The sequence below is a fragment of the Pristis pectinata genome, chromosome 32 (assembly GCF_009764475.1).
Source record: "Pristis pectinata isolate sPriPec2 chromosome 32, sPriPec2.1.pri, whole genome shotgun sequence".
Lineage (NCBI taxonomy): Eukaryota > Metazoa > Chordata > Chondrichthyes > Rhinopristiformes > Pristidae > Pristis > Pristis pectinata.
Genome location: NC_067436.1, coordinates 5,788,475 through 5,807,587, shown reverse-complemented (window position 1 = coordinate 5,807,587; position 19,113 = coordinate 5,788,475). Strand labels below are relative to the sequence as shown.

The 19,113-nt window shown below is 43.8% G+C and overlaps 1 protein-coding gene across 1 annotated transcript in view; it reads left to right on the top strand.

The window, feature by feature from the left end:
• The window catches only part of trip4 (thyroid hormone receptor interactor 4), a 96,668-nt gene that overhangs the window by 38,932 nt on the left and 38,623 nt on the right, over positions 1 to 19,113 (top strand). Inside the window, 1 exon segment of the mRNA XM_052042576.1 lies at positions 46 to 137. Coding sequence (XP_051898536.1) covers positions 46 to 137 — 92 coding nt within the window.

Here is a 19,113-nt window from a genome sequence, read left to right as displayed (position 1 = left end):
TTTATTGAAGAAAAACAGCTTCTGAACTTGATTTCCCTTTCACAGATATTGAATTTCCCAGGGATTACCCGACTGGCTGCCTGTTGGGCTGTGTGGATCTGATAGACTGTGTATCTCAAGAGCAGTACCATGAGCAGGTAAGCACAGGTGCTGCCCGGAGCCTTGTAGCTATGTTTCTCCCCAGTTCTAGATTACATTAAACAGCGACTTCAGAGCCTTTTGTAATCTACGATTTGTGCATTAGTGATATTTTAAGAATGTACGTGAATGATTTTTACCTCGCACTGTTGTGTGCTTTAATTCTCTCTTGAGGATAGCTCCTTGTTCCAAGTGTAGTACTTCTGCAAACTACAGGCCTTTACCCAGGTGTGATTCATAGTGAGTGATCTTAGTAACTGAAGCTGGAGAGGTTGGCTTGATTGTGAATGGTGGTGGGAACAACTTGTCCTGTTTTATATTCTGTGCATCAGTCAGGTGGAACACTGCTCCATCACTTATTTTTGCCTTTAAAAACAAAAAGATTTGCCTTCGACTTATAAAGTACATCCATGACAAAGCTTGCCAGAGGATTTTAGTTCATCAGGATTTCTTCAGGCTGTACAAGAGGATTAATTTGCTCTCTCTGTACTTGAGCCCACTTTATTATTCAGACAAACTACAAGTACAGTGTGCTATGTGATAGCTGTATAACGTTAGGTCATCTGCAACCCTTTGAGCATGGCATTAATGGGCAAATGATTAGTGTACTATTATTAAGATTTTAAGTAACAAATTAAACATGTACTTTATGCAAAAATATTGAAAATAAGCACACTTAGAAGAGTTGAAAGTTCAAAAGTTACCTGGCACATCTCATTTCTTGTTACGTCTAAGCAAACAACAACTTGCTTCTAATGGAGTAAAAATATCCCTATCTTGTTTCATATTACCACTGTGGTACACGTCACTCCAAGCACACAGCACAAGTCAATGTTACCTACCAGCTCACAGTGAGGGTCTGAAGTGAATTTGTTCCAAAATCTTGTGCGTGTGTGTGTGTGTCTATAGCTATAGATAGCTATATATTGTCTTTATCACTAGACCCCTCAGAATGCTTCGTGTGCTCGATTGTTTCCATCCTGACCTCCAAGTCATGCTTACAGCCTGGAACTTTGCGCATGTAACAAGATATTTTTATTAGTCACATGTACATCAAAACACACAGTGAAATGCATCTTTTGCGTAGAGTGTTCTGGGGGCAGCCCACAAGTGTCGCCACGCTTCTGGCGCCAACATAGCGTGCCCACAACTTCCTAACCCATACATCTTTGGAATGTAGGAGGAAACCGGAGCACCTGGAGGAAACCCACGGTAGTCGTTAGATGAGCTGTTAAGCTGAGACCCTGTCTGCCCTATGATCCCACAGCACTATCTGAAGGTGACTGTGGGGGAATTAGATGGAATTATTGAATTTTAATGATTATTTACTCCTCAGACAGCAACATTAATATTAAGTTTTAAAATTTAATCCTAAATGCTATAGGACTTATTTAGCCTGTCCTATTAACTATGAAAAGGACAGGCTGGGACTTTTTTTACCTGGAGTGTAGGAGACTGAGAAGTGATCTTATAGAGGTGTATAAAATCATGAGGGATATAGATAGGGTGAATGTGCATAGTCTTTTTCCCAGAGTTAGGGAATCAACAACTAGAGGGCATAGGTTTAGGGTGAGAGGGGAAAGATTCGATAGTAACTTGAGGGTTACTTTGTTTATACAAGATAGTGGTACGTATATGAAATGAGCTGCCAGAGGAAGTGGTTGAGGCAGGTACAATAACAACTTTTCGAAGACAGTTGGACAGTTACACAGGTAAGGAAGGTTTAGAAGTTTATGGTCCAAACATGGCAAATGGGACCAGCTTGGATGGGCATCTTGGTCGGCATGGACCAGTTGGGCTGAAGGACCTGTTTCCGTTCTGCATGACTCTATCACTCTAAGTTATGAAGAGGGTATGGCGGTGGTAGGGCAGTAGAATTACCAGATAGTAATCCAAAGAACTGGACTGTCAATTCAGACCTGAGTTCAAATCTCTTTGTGACAGGTGTGGAATTTTAAATTCAGTTAATTAAGCTGGAAACAAGGCTTAATGATGACCACAGAACAAGTGGATTGTCTGATTCACCAGTGCCTCTTGGAGAGCTGCTGCAACTACACAGGACGACGTGAGTGCTAAACAGCAAAAAACAGTATGCAATAGACAGAGTGATGCATTGGTTGTGAAATTGCTTCAGATGGAGGATCTCAGTCCTACCACATCTGGTCTTGGATGAAGGTGAATAATTGAAGAGTTAAATGAGGAGGAGGTACCAAGTCATCCCGATCCTTGGTGATGGCAAAGTGCCAAAGGTGAGGTATTTGCAACCATGTTCAACCAGGAGTGCTGAATAGATGCTCCAATTGGGTATCCTCCTGAGGTCTGCACCATCACAGGGGCCAGTCATTAGCCAATTCAATTCATGCCATGTGATATTAAGAAAAGGATGAGAGCACTGGATGCAAATGATATGGGACCAGAGAACATCCTAGCTGTAGTACTGAAGACCCGCAATCCAGCACCAGCTGTGCCTCTAGCCAAGCTGTTCCAGTGTAGTTACAACACTGACATCCATCCGACAATATGGAAGAACGTCCAAGTATGTAATCCTTACAAAAAGCAGGACAAACCTAATTTGGCTGATGACCACACAATCAATCTACTCTTGTTCATCAGCAGAGTGATGGAAGGTGCCATCAACAGTGTTCTAAAGTACCAGTAACCTGCCCGCTGATGCCTGGTTGCATATTGCCAAAAACACCTAGTACCAGACCTCATCACAGCCTCTTGTCCGTGTTTGGACTAAGAGCTGAGTTCCAAAGGAAATGGACTTTGACATGACCATAGCATTTGACTGAGGATGGCATCATGGAGTCCTGGCAACATAGAAATCAGTGGGCATCAAGGGAAGCCGTGCCTCGACAAAGAAGGACGGATCTGGTGTTGGAGATCATTCATCCCAGCCCCAGGACATCAGTTCAGGAGTTCCTCAGTAGGTCCAACCAACTTCAACTGCTTCATCAATGACCTTCCTTCCATCATAGGTCAGAAGTGGGAATGTTTGCAGATGATTGCACAATATTAAATTTCTTTTGCCACCCCTCAAGAAATGAATCCATCCTTGCCTGCATGCAGCATGACCTGGACAATATTCAGGCATGGGCTGATAAGTGGCAAGCTAACATTTGTGCCACAAAAGTTCCAGGCAATATCCATCTCCAAGAAGGAAGAGACAAGCCACCCTGAACACTCAGTGGTGTTACTGTTGTGGAGACTCTACAATCAGCATCCTGGGAGGGTCACCATTGACCAGTCATTTATATGGACCAGCCAGATAAGTACTGAGGTTACAAGAGCAGGTCAAAGGCTGGGTATCCTATGGTAAGTGATTTATCTCCTGATACCACAAAGTCTTTCCACCATCTAAAAGGTCCAAATCAGGAGCATGATGGAATACTCTTCACCTGAATGGGTGAAGTTCAAACAATTCTGAAGAAGCTCAACACTATTTAGGACTAAGCAATGTGTTTGATTGGCATTCCCTCCACCACAATGCACAGTGGATACAGTGTGAACCATTTAGAAAGTGCACTGCATTTACTCACCCAGGATACTCTGACAGCAACTCCCAAACCCACAGCCTCTGCCAGCAAAGAGCAAAAGGGCGGAGGGGCATGGGAACATCCACGTTTCCCTCAAAGTCTCTCACCATCCTGGTCTGGAAATGTATCGCAAATCCTTCGTCGTCATTCAATCTAAATCCTGGAACTCCCTATTCAAGGGCAGGGTGAGATCACCTTCGCTGGAGGGACTGCAACAGATCAAGAAGGCAGCTCACCACCACCACCATTTCAAGAGCAATTTGGAATGGACAATTAATGTTGGCTCTGCCAGTAATACCCCAGGTTCCCCAAAAAAAAATGAAGCAAACTACCTTTTTCATGTTAGTGCTACCTTCTTGGCCCTGAATTATGTAGAATGATGACAAATAACATTTCTGTGGGCTTCATGAATTTGCCTATCTCTTAGAAAAGGCAGATATCATTGATGAGATTCACTGTCTCCTTCAATTCACTTGCACACCCTTTGATCGATTGTGGAAAAGGGTATTTGAAGGTTAAAACTTCAGACCTGGCACAAAACTCATAGTCTACCAGGCTCTGAATTTTCCCAGGCTACCAGGGGAAAGTCTTTCTTTCCCGTCCCCCACCCTCATGACTTGCCCACTACCTTCCGCCTGTTCCCCACTTCCTTCCCTTTGTTGCATGGTCTACTGTCCTCTCCTACCAGATTCCTCATCCTTCAGCCCTTTGCCTTTCATCTATCACCTCTTAGCTTCTTACATCATTCCCTTTCATCCCCCCTCCCCCACCCAGCTCCCCCCCCCTCACCAGGACTCACCTTTCACCTGCCAGCTTGTGCTCCTGCCCCTCCCTCTACCTTTTTATTCTGGCTTCTGCCCTCTTCCTTTCCAGTCCTGATGAAGGGTCTCGACCTGAAATGTCAACTGTTTATTTCCCTCTGTAGATGCTGCCTGACCTGCTGAGGTCCTCCAGCATTGTGTGTCTGTTGCTCCAGATTCCAGCATCTGTAGAATCTCATCTCCCTAGTCTACCTGGCAACAGTCATCTCCGCCCTGCTCTGTGCTTCTAAAACCTGGGATTACATACAGCAGGCGTCTTGAGGCATTGGAAAAATACCAACAACTCCGACTCTGGAAAAAATCCTCCAAATTCTGCAAAAGGATAAGCAAACTAACATCAGTGACCTCTCCCTGGCCAATATCCCCGGCTCTGAGGTCCTTGTTGTTCTCAGTTGGATACGATTAGCTGGTCACGTCATTCGTTTAGCTAACACCAGGCTCCCACAGTAGGCTGTTGAGGGAGATCAGCAACTGGGTAAAAAGATTGAAGAATGTGCTCAGAGGTCCCTTGGAGAAGTGCAACTCCCCACCGACTCTGGGAATCTCTGGCCAATGACCGCTCAAAGTGGGGGAGTGGTCAGGATGATACTGAGAATCGCGTGTCCCTACATCAGGAGCACTCAGGCCCTGTGTACACTGCGGAAGGAGCGCATCATCTCTCACTGCCTGCCTGCACTGTCAGGCATCTCCTATAGCCCCTGTGGAAGAGTCTGTGCTTCCTACATTGGCATCATTAACCACCATGGAAACCACAGAATGAGAGTGAAAGCAAATCATCCTCGATCCTGAGGGAAAGCTAAAGCAGAAGATATATAAAAGGATTTTCATTGCCCAGGAGGCATTTTATTCTGAGGGCCAATAGTTACTGTGTAAAACATAAGTGTACTCTTTTCACAGCCACCTTTTACTGAGCAAAAGCATCAATATTTTCCTTTGTGAGCAAAGCTCACATATGTTCAAAGTTGTTGACAGCTTAAACCAATGGAATAATTTCTGCCTTGTTGAGTGTGAGCATTATATGTCCAACGGAACCAACTTCTCCATAATTTGCTGCTAATTGATCTTGTCTCATTATTGGAAGCCACCACCTTCACTCACAATCCTTCCCGAACAAGTATTCTGCAAGTCTGGCGCAAGGTAACAATAAAGGGCAGTTTGTAACTGTGGACCCCTGCTATTAAGGAAGAGACACTTTTCTTTTAACTTGGGGTTACCACAGCTCCAAAGGAAGGGGTTTAATTTCATCAACATCATTTTACTACTTAGGATGCACTGTGGTTTTTATCTACCTCTTTCAGTATTTGGTAAGCTTGATGTAATAATGATTTAATCCACACTTTTATTATTATCCTGGTCAGATCTGATGCCTTTGAAAATAAACATGTTCCTCAGCACTTAATGTGGAAATGTGTCCCAGGGTAATAATTAAAGGGTCACCAAAAGCTATAAAAGTGGAAGAATTAAAAAAAAAATGCGGCCCTTAGTGGAGGACAGGAGAGTGGGTGGGAAGAGTGGAAAATGTGCTCAGAGTAAACTCCTAAATATAAGACCCGGGTGGAATTTTGCATTCGGTGTTCTGGAGGATTAGGTGTGTACACAGGTCAGAAAGGACAAGACAGTGATGTGGACAATGTTTGATGCAAACTAAGATATGGACAGCAGAGCTTTGAGTGAACTGCAGTAATTGGAGGGTGATGAGGTTGACAAGTAGAGTGTAAATTGCCAAGACTGGAGACTGTACAAGTGACAATAATAAACCAATACCAATCTGGATCAAAAGATTAGCAGCAGTAATGTTGAAATTATTCAACAATTGCAAAAATTCCTTTAATGAAGAACCTCGGGCTTATGTGTATCACCATGTTATTGAATCAGAAATGTCCAACTAAGCTGCTCAGTTACACCAAGCCTCTACTGAAATGAAGTCTAATGGATCAAACACGACAAAGGCCTATGCTGCCAAATAGACTTTGCAAATTCCTGCTCGTGAACATCTGTGGGCTGGTGTCTCAATGGGAAGATGTCCCTCAGACTGTCAGGAAACAGTGAATCATAATCATATTGCAGGATCATACCTTCAGCCGACATCTTAAACTCCTCCAATACCATCCCTGAATACATTCTGTCCCAGCAGTGATGGGGACATACAATATACAATCTAAAGGAAATGGATCTGGAAGTCCTTAGGTCTCAATGCACCATATAAAACGAGACAGGAAACCTCCTTGTGATTACCACCTACTGACACTGGGCCCTCATCTCAGTGGACAAAACACAAAGTATTCCTCCTTACTGAAAACTACTTAAAAAGCACTTCAGGTAGCAAAGGCACAGAATGCGCTCCAGGTACGACCAGGCACAATTCTCCTGGATATACTCACTGGGACATACTCCACATTACTACCATTGGGGAGGAGGTACAGGAGCCTGAAGACCCACAGTCAATGTCTCAGGAACAGCTTCTTCCCCTCTGCCAGCAGATTTCTGAACAGTCCATGAACCCACGTCATTATTCCTCTTCTGCACTATTTATTTTTGTAACTTATAGTAATTTTTATGTCTTTATGTCTTGCATTGTACTGCTGCCGTAAAACAACAAATTTCACGACATACGTCAGTGATAATAAATTTTTACCTGTATTTACCTGTAATAATAATTTTTACCTGTACTACCTCAATGCACTCTGTACTAACCCAATGTAACTGCACCATGTAATGAATTGACCTGTACGATCGGTATGCAAGACAAGTTTTCCACTGTACCTTGGTACAAGTGACAATAATAAACCAATACCAATGGAAGAGAGCTTAAGCAGCAAATGGATCAATGCAGGGCGCACAGTATTATGGAGTGGATTTTTGTGATGGAAATGTATGTTATTGGAAGCTCAGCTTGGAGTTGGGGAAAACGCAGATTATCAGAGACTGCCAGCAAGAAAATTAAACAGAAAGTCAACTATGTCAGGGACTGGAGGTGGAAAGGAAGGTTAACCATGGTTGCAGAGGGTGGTCACTTTTGACTAGCGTTAGGACTGATTAGTGCTGTGGCAGGGATGGACAGAACAAGGTTCAGCACAGTGCTACCGGAATGATTGGGACTGATTAGGGACTAAGAGCAACTGTTCTAGCTGTTGGGCGTGGGAAGGGATCAGAGGCATTTTTGAAAGGAAGAAGGGCAACATGCGAGAGGAATTTACAATATCATTTAGCATTGGGCAAGGAAGGATGGCAAAGGAAAAGTGTTGGGTTGGATTGTACCAGATCTGGCCTGAGCCTCAAAGTTTCGCTACCCAAAAGTTGGAACAAAAACTTAAACGTTAAAAATATAATTAACCTCTGTCAATTGATTAAAACATTGAAGTTAATTAACACTAAAAATAAACCACTTACCTCTTAGGATGACACAGAAGAGTCACTGACTCAAGGCACCAGCGATTCAGGTTCAATCCCGACCTCGGGTGCTGTCCGTGTGGAGTTTGCATGTTCTCCCGGTGACTGTGTGGGTTTTCTCTGGGTACGCGGGTTTCCTCCCACATCATCAAAGATGTGCGAGTTGGTAGGTTAATTGGCCTCTGTAAATTGCCCCTAGTATTAGTTGAGTGACAGAATCAAGGGGTAGTTGATGGGAATATGGGAAGAATAAAATGGGATTAGTGTAAATGGATGGTCGATGGTTGGCATGGACTCGGTGGGCTGAATGGCCTGTTTCTGTGCTGTATCTCTCTCTATATCTATGTATATTTTTAATGACAGTGGGAATAGGGTTGTGATAGGTGCTACAGCTGGTAAAAGGGGAGGAGCCAGATAAAAAGTGCACCCAGCTCCTTGGATCAAGTTTACAAAATGATGAGGGGCATAGACAGAGTTAATGCAAGTAGGCTCTTTCCACCTAGATTAGGAGAGATAAGTACGAGAGGACATGGCTTTAGGGTGAAAGGGGAAAGGTTAGGGGAACATTAGAGGGAATTTCTTCACTCAAAGAGTGGTGGGAGTGTGGAATGGACTGCCATCTGATGTGGTAGATGCAGGCTCGCTAATGTTTCAGCACGGACTAGAAGGGCCGAATGGCCTGTTTTCTGTGCTGTAGTTTTCTATGGTTAATGAATGTTCCCCTGCACCTAGCCCACTGGCTAGTCATCGGCATGAGTAATGAGTTCATGCCAAGGTTATTGTTTTGGAGAAGTACAGCTGGGAAAAGCAACAAATCCAGCCTGACCAGCGTGATTTTAGTGGGAAGATCAGCTTGCATTTTAGGAGGGGATGAGGAAAGGGGTGGAGAAGGTATTAGTTGTGGAGAAGAGTAACTGATGTGTGTTCTCTCTTGGATAACTGGAGAGTTGTAACTGGTTTTGGGAGGAGAGATATTGAGGTCTTGCTGTGACTGAGCGATGCACGGTGAAACTATGCCAACGATGCTGCAGTCTGCAGGCCTTGAACCTTTTGGAGTAAAAGCACTGTCCTGGATGTGAAAAGGCAAAGGGTTTGCTGGGGATAGAGCGGTCAAAGGTGGTCATGCAAAGTGGTTGAGTAGGTGGGTGACTGCAGAATTTGTTGAATGGAAGGCCAAAGTATAGGATGTTAGAATCTAGAGGACGTAATTATAAGCAACTCGATAAAATGTTAGCTCACAGAAGGAAATAGGGTTGAATGGGTTAGAAAGAGATGAATGGGAAAAGAGATGAAGAGATGAATGAGGCCAAATTTGGAGTATTGTGTGCAGTTCTGGTCACCTAACTATAGGAAGGATATCAGTACGATTGAAAGTGTGCAGAGAAGATTTACTAGAATGTTGTTGGGTCTTCAGAAGTTGAACAGGTTAGGACTTTTTTCCTTGGAATGTAGAAGAATGAGGGGAGATTTGATAGAGGTTTGCAAAATTATGAGGGGTTTAGACAGAGTAAATGCAAGTAGGCTCTTTCCAGCGAGACTAAGAGAGATGAGTATGAGAGGACATGGCTTTAGGGTGAAAGGGGAAAGGTTTAGGGGGAACATCTTCACTCAGAGAGTGGTGGGAGTGTAGAACAAGCTGCTATCTGATATAGTAAATACGGGCTCACTCTTAAGAATAAATTGGATAGATACATGGATGGGAGAGGTCTGGAGCGTTATGGACTGGGTGCAGGTCATTGGCACTAGTGGTATGAAGTTTTGGCACAGACTAGAAGGGCAGAATGGCCTGTTTTCTGTGCTGTAGTGTTCTGTGATGGGTACAGATGGCCTTGGCAATGATCACAGTCATGGGAGTCCTGCTTCCCCAGTATAAAAGGCTTTAATGATTTCAGGAGGTGATTGCTGCAGACTTGTTGACAAATGAATCTGGGGATATAAAAGCAACGTGTTATTTTAGAAGCTCTTTTCTCCCTTATCTGTTTGAGTGATAAACAAAAGGAAGGGGATATTGGAGCCAATGAACTAATCATTTAGTCCCAACAAATGAGCAGCTAGTCAGTATCCTAGGTTATGAAAGCATCTTTGCTATGGGTATTTGATGGGCCCAGCTTTCAAGTCCACAGTACTAGGTTACTGTCAATGCAAACCAGAAATCACTTCACACCAACACTAAACTGGAACTACAGGTGCAAGACATTTTTAAAAAAAGTCTGCATGCTTTCTTACCTTTTATGCAGTGACATCTCACGCTGACAGCGAGTTCCCTCTGGTACTTTGTCTAACTAGCCGTTCTTTATTGCTTGAACCTACGCCATAAGTACTGGTGAGAGATACTCAGCAGAAGCCATCAGAGACCAATCCTCCCCAACCTATGTGTACTTCCAATAAGGTCAAAGAGCAAAATCATTGTCTTGGTGTGGTTTTACCCCAAACTTGGTCCAAAAGCACCAAGAACAATTCAAACTCCTCAAGATTCTTTCATTGAAATTTTAATCTCCATACAAGTGGGAACCACAGAAGGAATCCTGCTGGACAGATGGGATTAAAATATTTTCCTCAGTCACCATCTGCAACTGGAAGAATCAAGTGGCCATTGGTGAGGGACTAGTATATTTATTATGCTAAACCCATAGTAACTGAAGTGTGCAGGTAATGGGGTTCTGCTCCCGGTTTCTTCGCTTTGCTCTGCAGTTTCCATCTTGTTTCACGCAGAAATTTCCTTACAGTATCTGTGAGTTGCTTCCGAGTTAATTTTCCTTTCCCTAGTGCATCATTCATCGGCCAGTAGGGGGCACCAACAGCTCACCTCAAATAAAACTGTGTCAATAATTTCCAACGATAAACGTGTTTAAGTCCTGATGGTTCCTGAAAACTCTGCATCTATAGATCAAAGGAACTTGCATTAAAGCAAACTTTTTATTAAATTGAAAGAAATGTATTGGATAGGTTCCTTGTGAATGACATTTATTGTCCTTCTAAGTTTACCCCACCCCCAGTTCACGATCAATGTGGATTGTGTCTTCTGCTTGGGTAATGGTGGTTGCTTACTGGGTTTACACTTGATGAATGACCACTTGGATGACAAGTGGTTTTTGTTTGATAAAGTTTCCCAGTTGGAGTTGAGATAAGCCATGTTAAGATGGGATGACTAAGCTGGCACAAGGGGCTAAATCAGCGGCTATCCTTAGAGCAACACACAGTATGTGCAGTACTGACTGAATGTTGAAGCGCATCGCTTAAAGTAGAGTTGATATAACTTTGTCAAGGAGAGAGATTTGTGTCTACTGTGGACCCATTGGTTAAGATAATGCTTTGCAAGCCATCATGTAGCAGGTCACAAGTTGGAGAAGAATTTCTATAGCCAGTCACATTAAGGAGGGATGCTGTACAGTCCCACTTGATTGATAGTGTCAATGAGATTAACAAAGTATAGTGGTTGACACTGTTCCTGCTGCTTCTGTTGGAGTTGCTGAGCCATGAAGATCATCTCCATTGTGTGCTTTGGCAGAATCTACACTGTGATTTGGGAGCAATTCTTTCTCCATTGGGAAGGAGGGATTGAGAAGAACTCCAGCAGACAGCAAGCAGACCTCTCTGTAGTTACTACAATCAGGTTTGTCCCCTTCCTTGTAGGCAGTTGTGATCATTGGTAGTGGTTTATTATTGTCATTTGTACCGAGGTACAGTGAAAAATTTGTCTTGCATACCAATCGTACAGGTCAATTCATTACCCAGTGCAGTTACATTGAGTTAGTACAGAGTGCATTGATGTAGGACAGGTAAAAACAACAACAGTACAGAATAAAGTCTCACGGCTACAGAGAAAGTGCAGTGAAATAAGTTGCAAGGTCACAATAAGGTAGATCATGAGGTCAGAGTCCATCTCATCGTATAAGGAGTGCATCTTATCGTATAAGGAATCTATCTTATTGTATAAGGCATCTCCTTATTAGCACAGCATCTCCGAGATTACGGCATCTCCGAGATCCCCTGACATATCCTCCTCCTCCCAGATGTGAGTGATGAGGTTATGAATTAGTGATTGAGGTTTCCCTCTGCCAAGGTTTAGAACTTCAGGCCTCGCTCGTTCACATCTGTGAGATAAGGATGGGATAGTTTGCTGTGGGAGTTAGGGCAGTCACATCAACTACAGAGTCACAATGGAAGCATTCCTTCCAGCAGCTGCTGACTGCCCCTCTATCCTTGATGGTCACCTCCATTCCTCGCCCTTGATTCTTTAGACAATAGACAGCAGTAAAGAACCTGCATACATGTCACGGTCATCGGTGAGTTGCAGGACCTCCTGACTTCTTTCCTACTGCCATCAATTCTTTAGGTCACAGGTTTTCCCGGCTCCCTCTCCCTTTACTTGGCCACTTTCTTGCAGATCCTTTCTTCCTTCTCAGTTCCCCAGCTCCGTCCTGGAGTCCCTTCCTGCTGTCCACCATACAACCCGCGACTCAAACCCAGGCATTTCATCAGTAGATGGCAAGGTTGGCATGAGGGGCAGTGACCACAGGTTGGCAGGTATGTAACCAACTGGCCCGGCACAGTACAGCACTCCTGGCTACAATCCAGCTGTCCCTGCTCTCGGCTGCCCTCTTGTAGAAAGTGTATAGCTCTACCGACTGGTGATGGATCTCAATGTTAAGGGTACCAGACTGATTACAGCAGATTTGTAGTGATGGGGGTGACTTATGGGATGCAGCAGTACTTTTCCTAATGTTTAAGTTACACCTTTGGAACTGCTTCCAGATATTTATCATGTCATGGCGGTTTACTTTGAATGGCAATTGGTTTATTATTGTCACATGTACTGAGATACAGTGGAAAAACTTAGTTTTGTGTGCCATCCACACAGGTCATTTCAAAACCTAAGTACATGGAGGTAGCACAAGGGAAAAGCAATAACAGAATGCAGAATATAGTGTTACAGTTACAGAGAAAGTGCAGTGCAGGTCGACAATAAGGTGCAAGGGCCAGGACGAGGTAGATTGTGAGGTCAAGAGTTCATCTTTATTGTACAAGAGGTCTGTTCAGTAGTCTTATAACGGTGGGATAGAAGCTGTATTTGAGCCTGGTGATGTATGTTTTTAAGTCAAAACAACATTGCTTTCTTCTCTTGTACTTTTGTGCTGAGTGTATGTGTTATTGAAGGCCTTGTCTCTGCAAACTACCAACAGAATGCTTTGAATTTAGTGTGGAGTGCAGGAGACCGCCAGCTGGTTCCTGACTCCCCACCTGCATTTTGTCATATTGTTCTGGTGAATCTATCGCCCAGTGTTAGATGAGGATTGTACGCTGTGTCCAGGAACTGCTCAGTGTACTAATTGCATGCCTGTAAGTTCTGCCCAGTAGTGACTCTGTCTGAATAATACTTGGCAAAAATGTCAGCTTGTTTCATCTGTCTGTGAATTGAAATTGAAATTTTATTGGGGTTGAAATTGGAGCTTTTATTACACAACCCGATTCGTGACCCAAAACAAGTCCACAAGACTGAAAATAAAACTGGAAATTTGGGAGTGCGACAGAGCTAAAGATATGGTGAAAGGGGAAGGAATGAGGTGAAGTGTAACTGGGACGTGATGGGTTGAGGCCAGATTAGATTCATCAGCTGGTTCAGTAAGTCTTGTGGGACAAGGGAGCTATAAAAGAGTTAGTATAAGTGAGCAAAGATGTAATGTCTCATTCCTTGGAAATAGAAATAGAAACATCTGATAAATCAATCTCTCCTCGTCACCAGCTGGTCACATTTATAAATTTTCTGCTTTTGCAAAAGTGTTCTGGCAGTGAAGGGAATAGCTGTCAGCTTTGTGGCTCGGAATGTTGCCTCCTACACAACTATAGCAAGCAGAGGCAGCTTCAGTCTAGCTGTTTGCCATGGGAGGGGTTGCACGGATGGTGAGTTACATTGTTCTGGGAGCATTGTATATATTTTATATGCAAGACAGCTGTTAACACTCTCAGAATAAATTCTTAATCTGTCACTTAGCAAGCAATGGAATTGCATCATGAATCTGATGAAGAGGCAGCTGTTTTAAACGTCAACTTGTGGCTTTCCTTGAAGACTGTTGCAGTATTTGTATACCTGTACACTCAGTTTTTCCTCTTGCAGGAATGTGTGACTTGCAGCATTTGTCACCAGCAGTTCTTGTTCACAGGGTCCGGGTTAAAATTGAATGCCATATCCTGACATATCTAAACAGCGAGAACTTCATGTATCTGCTGGTTGTCAATGATTCCATTTATAATAATTGCACTGTGATGTTTGCAAATGAAGAGGTATTTTGTTGCACTCAGACTTTCCTGTTTATGTTAACTCTGGGTGGAGGGGGAAAAGAGTCTGGAAACGATCATTTGGTGTGTTGTGGTATTTTTCATGGTTTAAGAGAAAGCTAAGATTAAATCAAAAAAAATTACAGAAAACACTTTTTAAAATGCCACTTTGAGAGTTGATATGCAAATTTTCCATTTTAATAATGGAGGAAATGAGGGCTGTGGGAAATTGGCACAGATGAGGAGCTGAGGCCTTGTTCGTATAGAACGAAGGGGCAGGCTTGAGGTGCCTGGTGGCCTACTCAGGCTCCTATTGTGTCCTTGTGAGTAGGGCAGAAGTCAGCGTCATGTTGAACTTACTCCTTATATAAAGCCAAAAGGGATTAGTTGGTCATTTTACCTTATTTAAGTGTTTTGGACCTTGCCATAAATAAATTTCTTAGTTTCCTGCATTAGAGGCCCTCCCCAGGTTACGGACAGTTCGCAAGTTGGAAGTACGGCCGCTGACTGGGTTCCCACGTGGCAGCAGTCGGAAGATGCATCCCACTGGACTACCAAACTCCCGTCCAAATATACGGGCTGTACATAAGTCGGGTGTTTGTAAGCTGGGGAGAACCTGTACAAATTCGTCAGTTGTGTGGTAGTTAAGTTTCTGTACTTGCAGCCAGAGTACTGGACCATCGATCCACAGACACAAGATCAAACCCCACCACGGTTTCTGGGGAGTTTAAATTCAAATAATTAAATTAAAAGATAAAATTCTGGAATTAAAAAGATACTTTTGGTAATCCAAACCGTGAAGCCATTGAATTGTTACAAAAACTCATGTGAACCTAAGAATGTAAGAAGCAGGAGAGGGTCTTCATCCCCTCGTGACTGCGCCACTTTCCAATAACACTGTGGCTGATCTTTCACTTCGTCTGCTTCTCTAATATCCTGGGGGAGGAAAATTAGCCATAGACGTCCAGCCTAGCCTATTTGTGACTCCAGACCCACAAACGTCATTGATTTTTAACTGCCCGCTGAGTGCTGGGGCAGTTAGGGGTCAACAGTAAATTCAGGCATTGTGATCAATATCCAAATCCCGTGAGCAAATACATGGAAAGAAATGACTTCCTTGCTTGGGAGGTGTTTTGGCATATCCTGATGCCTTTAGAAATCAGACCTTGCATCTGTCTCATCTCCACACAGAGATTTCACCCCCTAAATGACTTTGACTTCCCCCTTTCATCCTTAAGGAGTTCCTTAGTCCCTCTCCAGTCCTATTGAATCTCTGTGGCTCAATGTTAAGTTTTATTTCATAACATTCTGTAAAGTGTTTTGGAACACTTTGCTACCAAATACAAATCATTGTTGTTGTTGATCTATTTGTTTTTGAACTTGTAGAAAAAACCTACAATAATCCTTGGTGTAATCATTTAAGATAAGATATATTTATTGGTCACATGTACATTGAAACACACAGTGAAATGCATCTTTTGCGTAGTGTTCTGGGGGCAGCCCGCAAGTGTTGCCACACTTCCGGTACCAACATAGCATGCCCACAACTTCGTAACCCATGTGTCCTTAAAATGTGGGAGGAAACTGGAGCACCCGGAGGAAACCCACGCAGACACAGGGAGAACATACAAACTCCTTACAGACAGTGGCTGGAATTGAACCTGGGTCGCTGACGCTGTAATAGTGTTACGCTAACCGCTATACTACCGTGCCTGAAAGTTTAATTCCTAAAGTTTAATCTCTGTAAAACAAAATCTTCCAAGATTAAATTTATTTAATAAATGCTTCTTTTAAAATGGTTGTGAAAGATTGTAGTTAAAGAGACAATACCTTAACTAAAGGTGGTCCAGCAATTCTGCTACATAAAGGGAAGTTAGTTTAAATGCTGCTTGGTGTATTTTGAGTGGGGCTGACTGGTTATGAAGGGATAGATTTCTGACTTATGTAGCCACTTTATGAGAAGTACACAGGCTTGAAACTTCTAACCTTCTGTATTACTTTCTGTCAGTCACTTCCCTAGGTTTATAATGTCTGGAAGGCAATGTGCTTTTGTATTGCATTGTTATCTGTGACTTGCTGCTATATATCCCTTGAGCAACAAATACGTAACGCCACTTAATACTTGTTGGACCTATCTTGCCCTTGCAAAAAGATGCACGATCTCTCGCAAAGGCAGCTTGTTTATGCAGCTTTGAGCTGATGAATGAGTTTGGAATTAAAAGCTTCAGAAGACTTAAATTATCTTGTTTGCATCTGCCCTCCCACAGGTCTTTAGAGGAGGGCTGTGCTGCAGATCCATTTTTAAGTGGTTTCCCACTTGCTGCCATGACCTGGTAAATGAGGGAGGATTCTTAGGAATGTCTCTTATCATCATAAGAGAAAGGAGTTAGCCATTTGGTTCCTCAAGCCTGCTCCACCATTCAGTCAGATTATTGAATCCACCTGCTCTGTCCCCAGATCCATTAATTCCTTCAACACACACAAAATGCTGGAGGAACTCAGCAGGTCAGGCAGCATCTATGGAGGGAAATGAACAGTTGACATTTTGGGCCGAGACCCTTCATCAGGACTGGTAAGGAAGAGGGCAGAAGCCAGAATAAGAGGTTTGGGGGAGGGGGAGGAGCATGAGCCGGCAGATGGTAGGTGAGTCCAGGTGAGAGGGGAAAGATAGGTGGGTGGGGGGGATGAAAGGGAGTGATGTGAGGAGCTGAGAGGTGATAGGTAGAAGGGCTGAAGAAGAAGGAATCTCGTAGGAGAGGGCAGTAGATCGTGGAAAAAAGGGAAGGAGGTGGGGAATAGATGGGCTGGTCGTGGTGGGGGAGGGGAAAGAGAGGCCATCAGGTTGGAGATTCTCAAAGCGGAATGTGAGGTGTTGTTCCTCCAACCTGCACCTGGCTTCAACGTGACAGTAGAGGAGGCCGTGGATAGACATGTCAGTATGGGAGTGGGATGTGGAATTGCAATGGGTGGCCACCGGGAGTTCCTTGCTTTTGAGATGGTTGGAGCGAAGGTACTCGACGAAGTGGTCACCCAATCTGTGTCGGGTCTCACTGATGTACAAGAGGCCACACTGGGAGCAATAAATAACGCCCTCAGACTTGCAGGTGAAGTGCTGCCTCACCTGGAAGGACTGTCTGTGGTCCTGAATGGTGGTGAGGGAGGAGGTGTAGGGACAGGGGTAACACTTTGCATGGTTGCAGGGATAAGTGCCAGTGGGGTCATCAGTGGAAAAGGGAGTCGCGGAGGGAGCGATCCCTGCAGAAGTGGGTGGGAGGTGTGCCTGGTGGTGGGATCCCATTGAAGGCGGCGGAAGTTGCAGAGAATGATTTGTTGGATGCAGAGGCTTGTGGGGTGGTAGGTGAGGACAAGGGGTCCTTTTTTTCCATGGTCTACTGACCTATCCTACCAGATTCCTCCTCCTTCAGCTCTTTGCCCCTTCTACCCATCACCTGTCAGCTTCTTACATCACTCCGTTTCATCCTCCCTCCTCCGCCCAGCTACCTTCCCCCCTCGCCTGGACTCACCTGTCACCTGCCAGCCTGTGCTCCTCCCCCTCCCCCAACCATCTTATTCTGGCTTCTGCCCTCTTCCTTTCCAGTCCTGATGAAGGGTCTCATCCCGAATTGTCAACTGTTTATTTCCCTCCATAGATGCTGCCTGACCTGCTGAGTTCCTCCAGCATTTTGTGTGTGTTGCTTCAGCTTCCAGCATCTGCAGAATCTCTTGTCTCTATCGATGTCCAGAAATTTATCAATCCCAATCTGTCCATGTTGGCCTTGAGTACCTTGTGTACACGGCCATCCAGGACCTTTTGAGCAACAGCACCCCTATCTCACCATTTAAAATTCCTCAGCTTTCAAGAAATAAATTGAGTAGTTCAAAGCATGCTAACTGACAGACAATGGCAGGTCACCTTTCAGCATTATGCTGCACGTTATTTGACCCAATATTTGAAGTGTCTACTTTAAATGGAACAATAAAGCTTTTTGGTCAGAAATTGAGAAATGCTCAGGGACTTGTGCAAGGGAAGAGTGGGAGTTGTTGGAATCGTAATTCATTACTGGATTCTTCCAAACACTAAGTGTATTTGCAATTTATTTGGAGAATTTTTAGGAAAATCCTTTGGCATACCATAGTACAATTCCTTTTGCTTGTTTTTAATCCAAGTTTTTGAGAGTACTCCCGTAGCTGGAATGGTGAATCAGAAAAAAGTCACCACCTGCTTTGTCAGGTTTGCCTTTGGGGCAGGGGTGGGGGACGTCAGATGGGCATGTGTGCTTGTTCCTCGTGGTTCCAGTAGTATCCCAGTGGGAGTGGTTACTTGGATTTGTATACTAGGTGTGGCCCCATTGATTCTCATTAGTGCCTCAAATGTTGGTGATGCAATTACTATGTTTGTAATTGTTGGGTTTGGGTAAACACGCAGGAAACAGAGAATGATAGGAAAGAAGGATATAATGTCGGAACCACACACAAAGCACTGGACGAACTCAGCAGGTCAGGCAGCAGCTATGGAGGGAAATGAAAAGTCAACTTTTCGAGACCCTTCATCAGGACCGTTGTGTCTCCATATATTGTAGGAAACTATGTAGTCCTATCATGCTCTTATCTCCCACCACTTGGTCATCAGCCTTTTCACATACACCTGATTATATATTTCTCTCAGCTTTTTTCCTCATGCATGAGCTCTGCCTACGTTTTTAATCATCCTCCCGCCAACTTTCAATAGAGAAATTGTTCATTGCCTTTGTGAGGTCCCACTGTGCAGAAATCAAATGCCTACTTGTCTACATAAAAACAGGAAGTGCTGTATAAAAGGGAGCTTGTCCTTTTATATCTTGATACTTGAGATGCCAAAGTAGCAATGTCGGTACTTTGGAACATTTGTACAAAGGCAATGGTAATGTCCTAAATACTGCTGCAGACAGCCAGTATCTTGAAATTGCCCC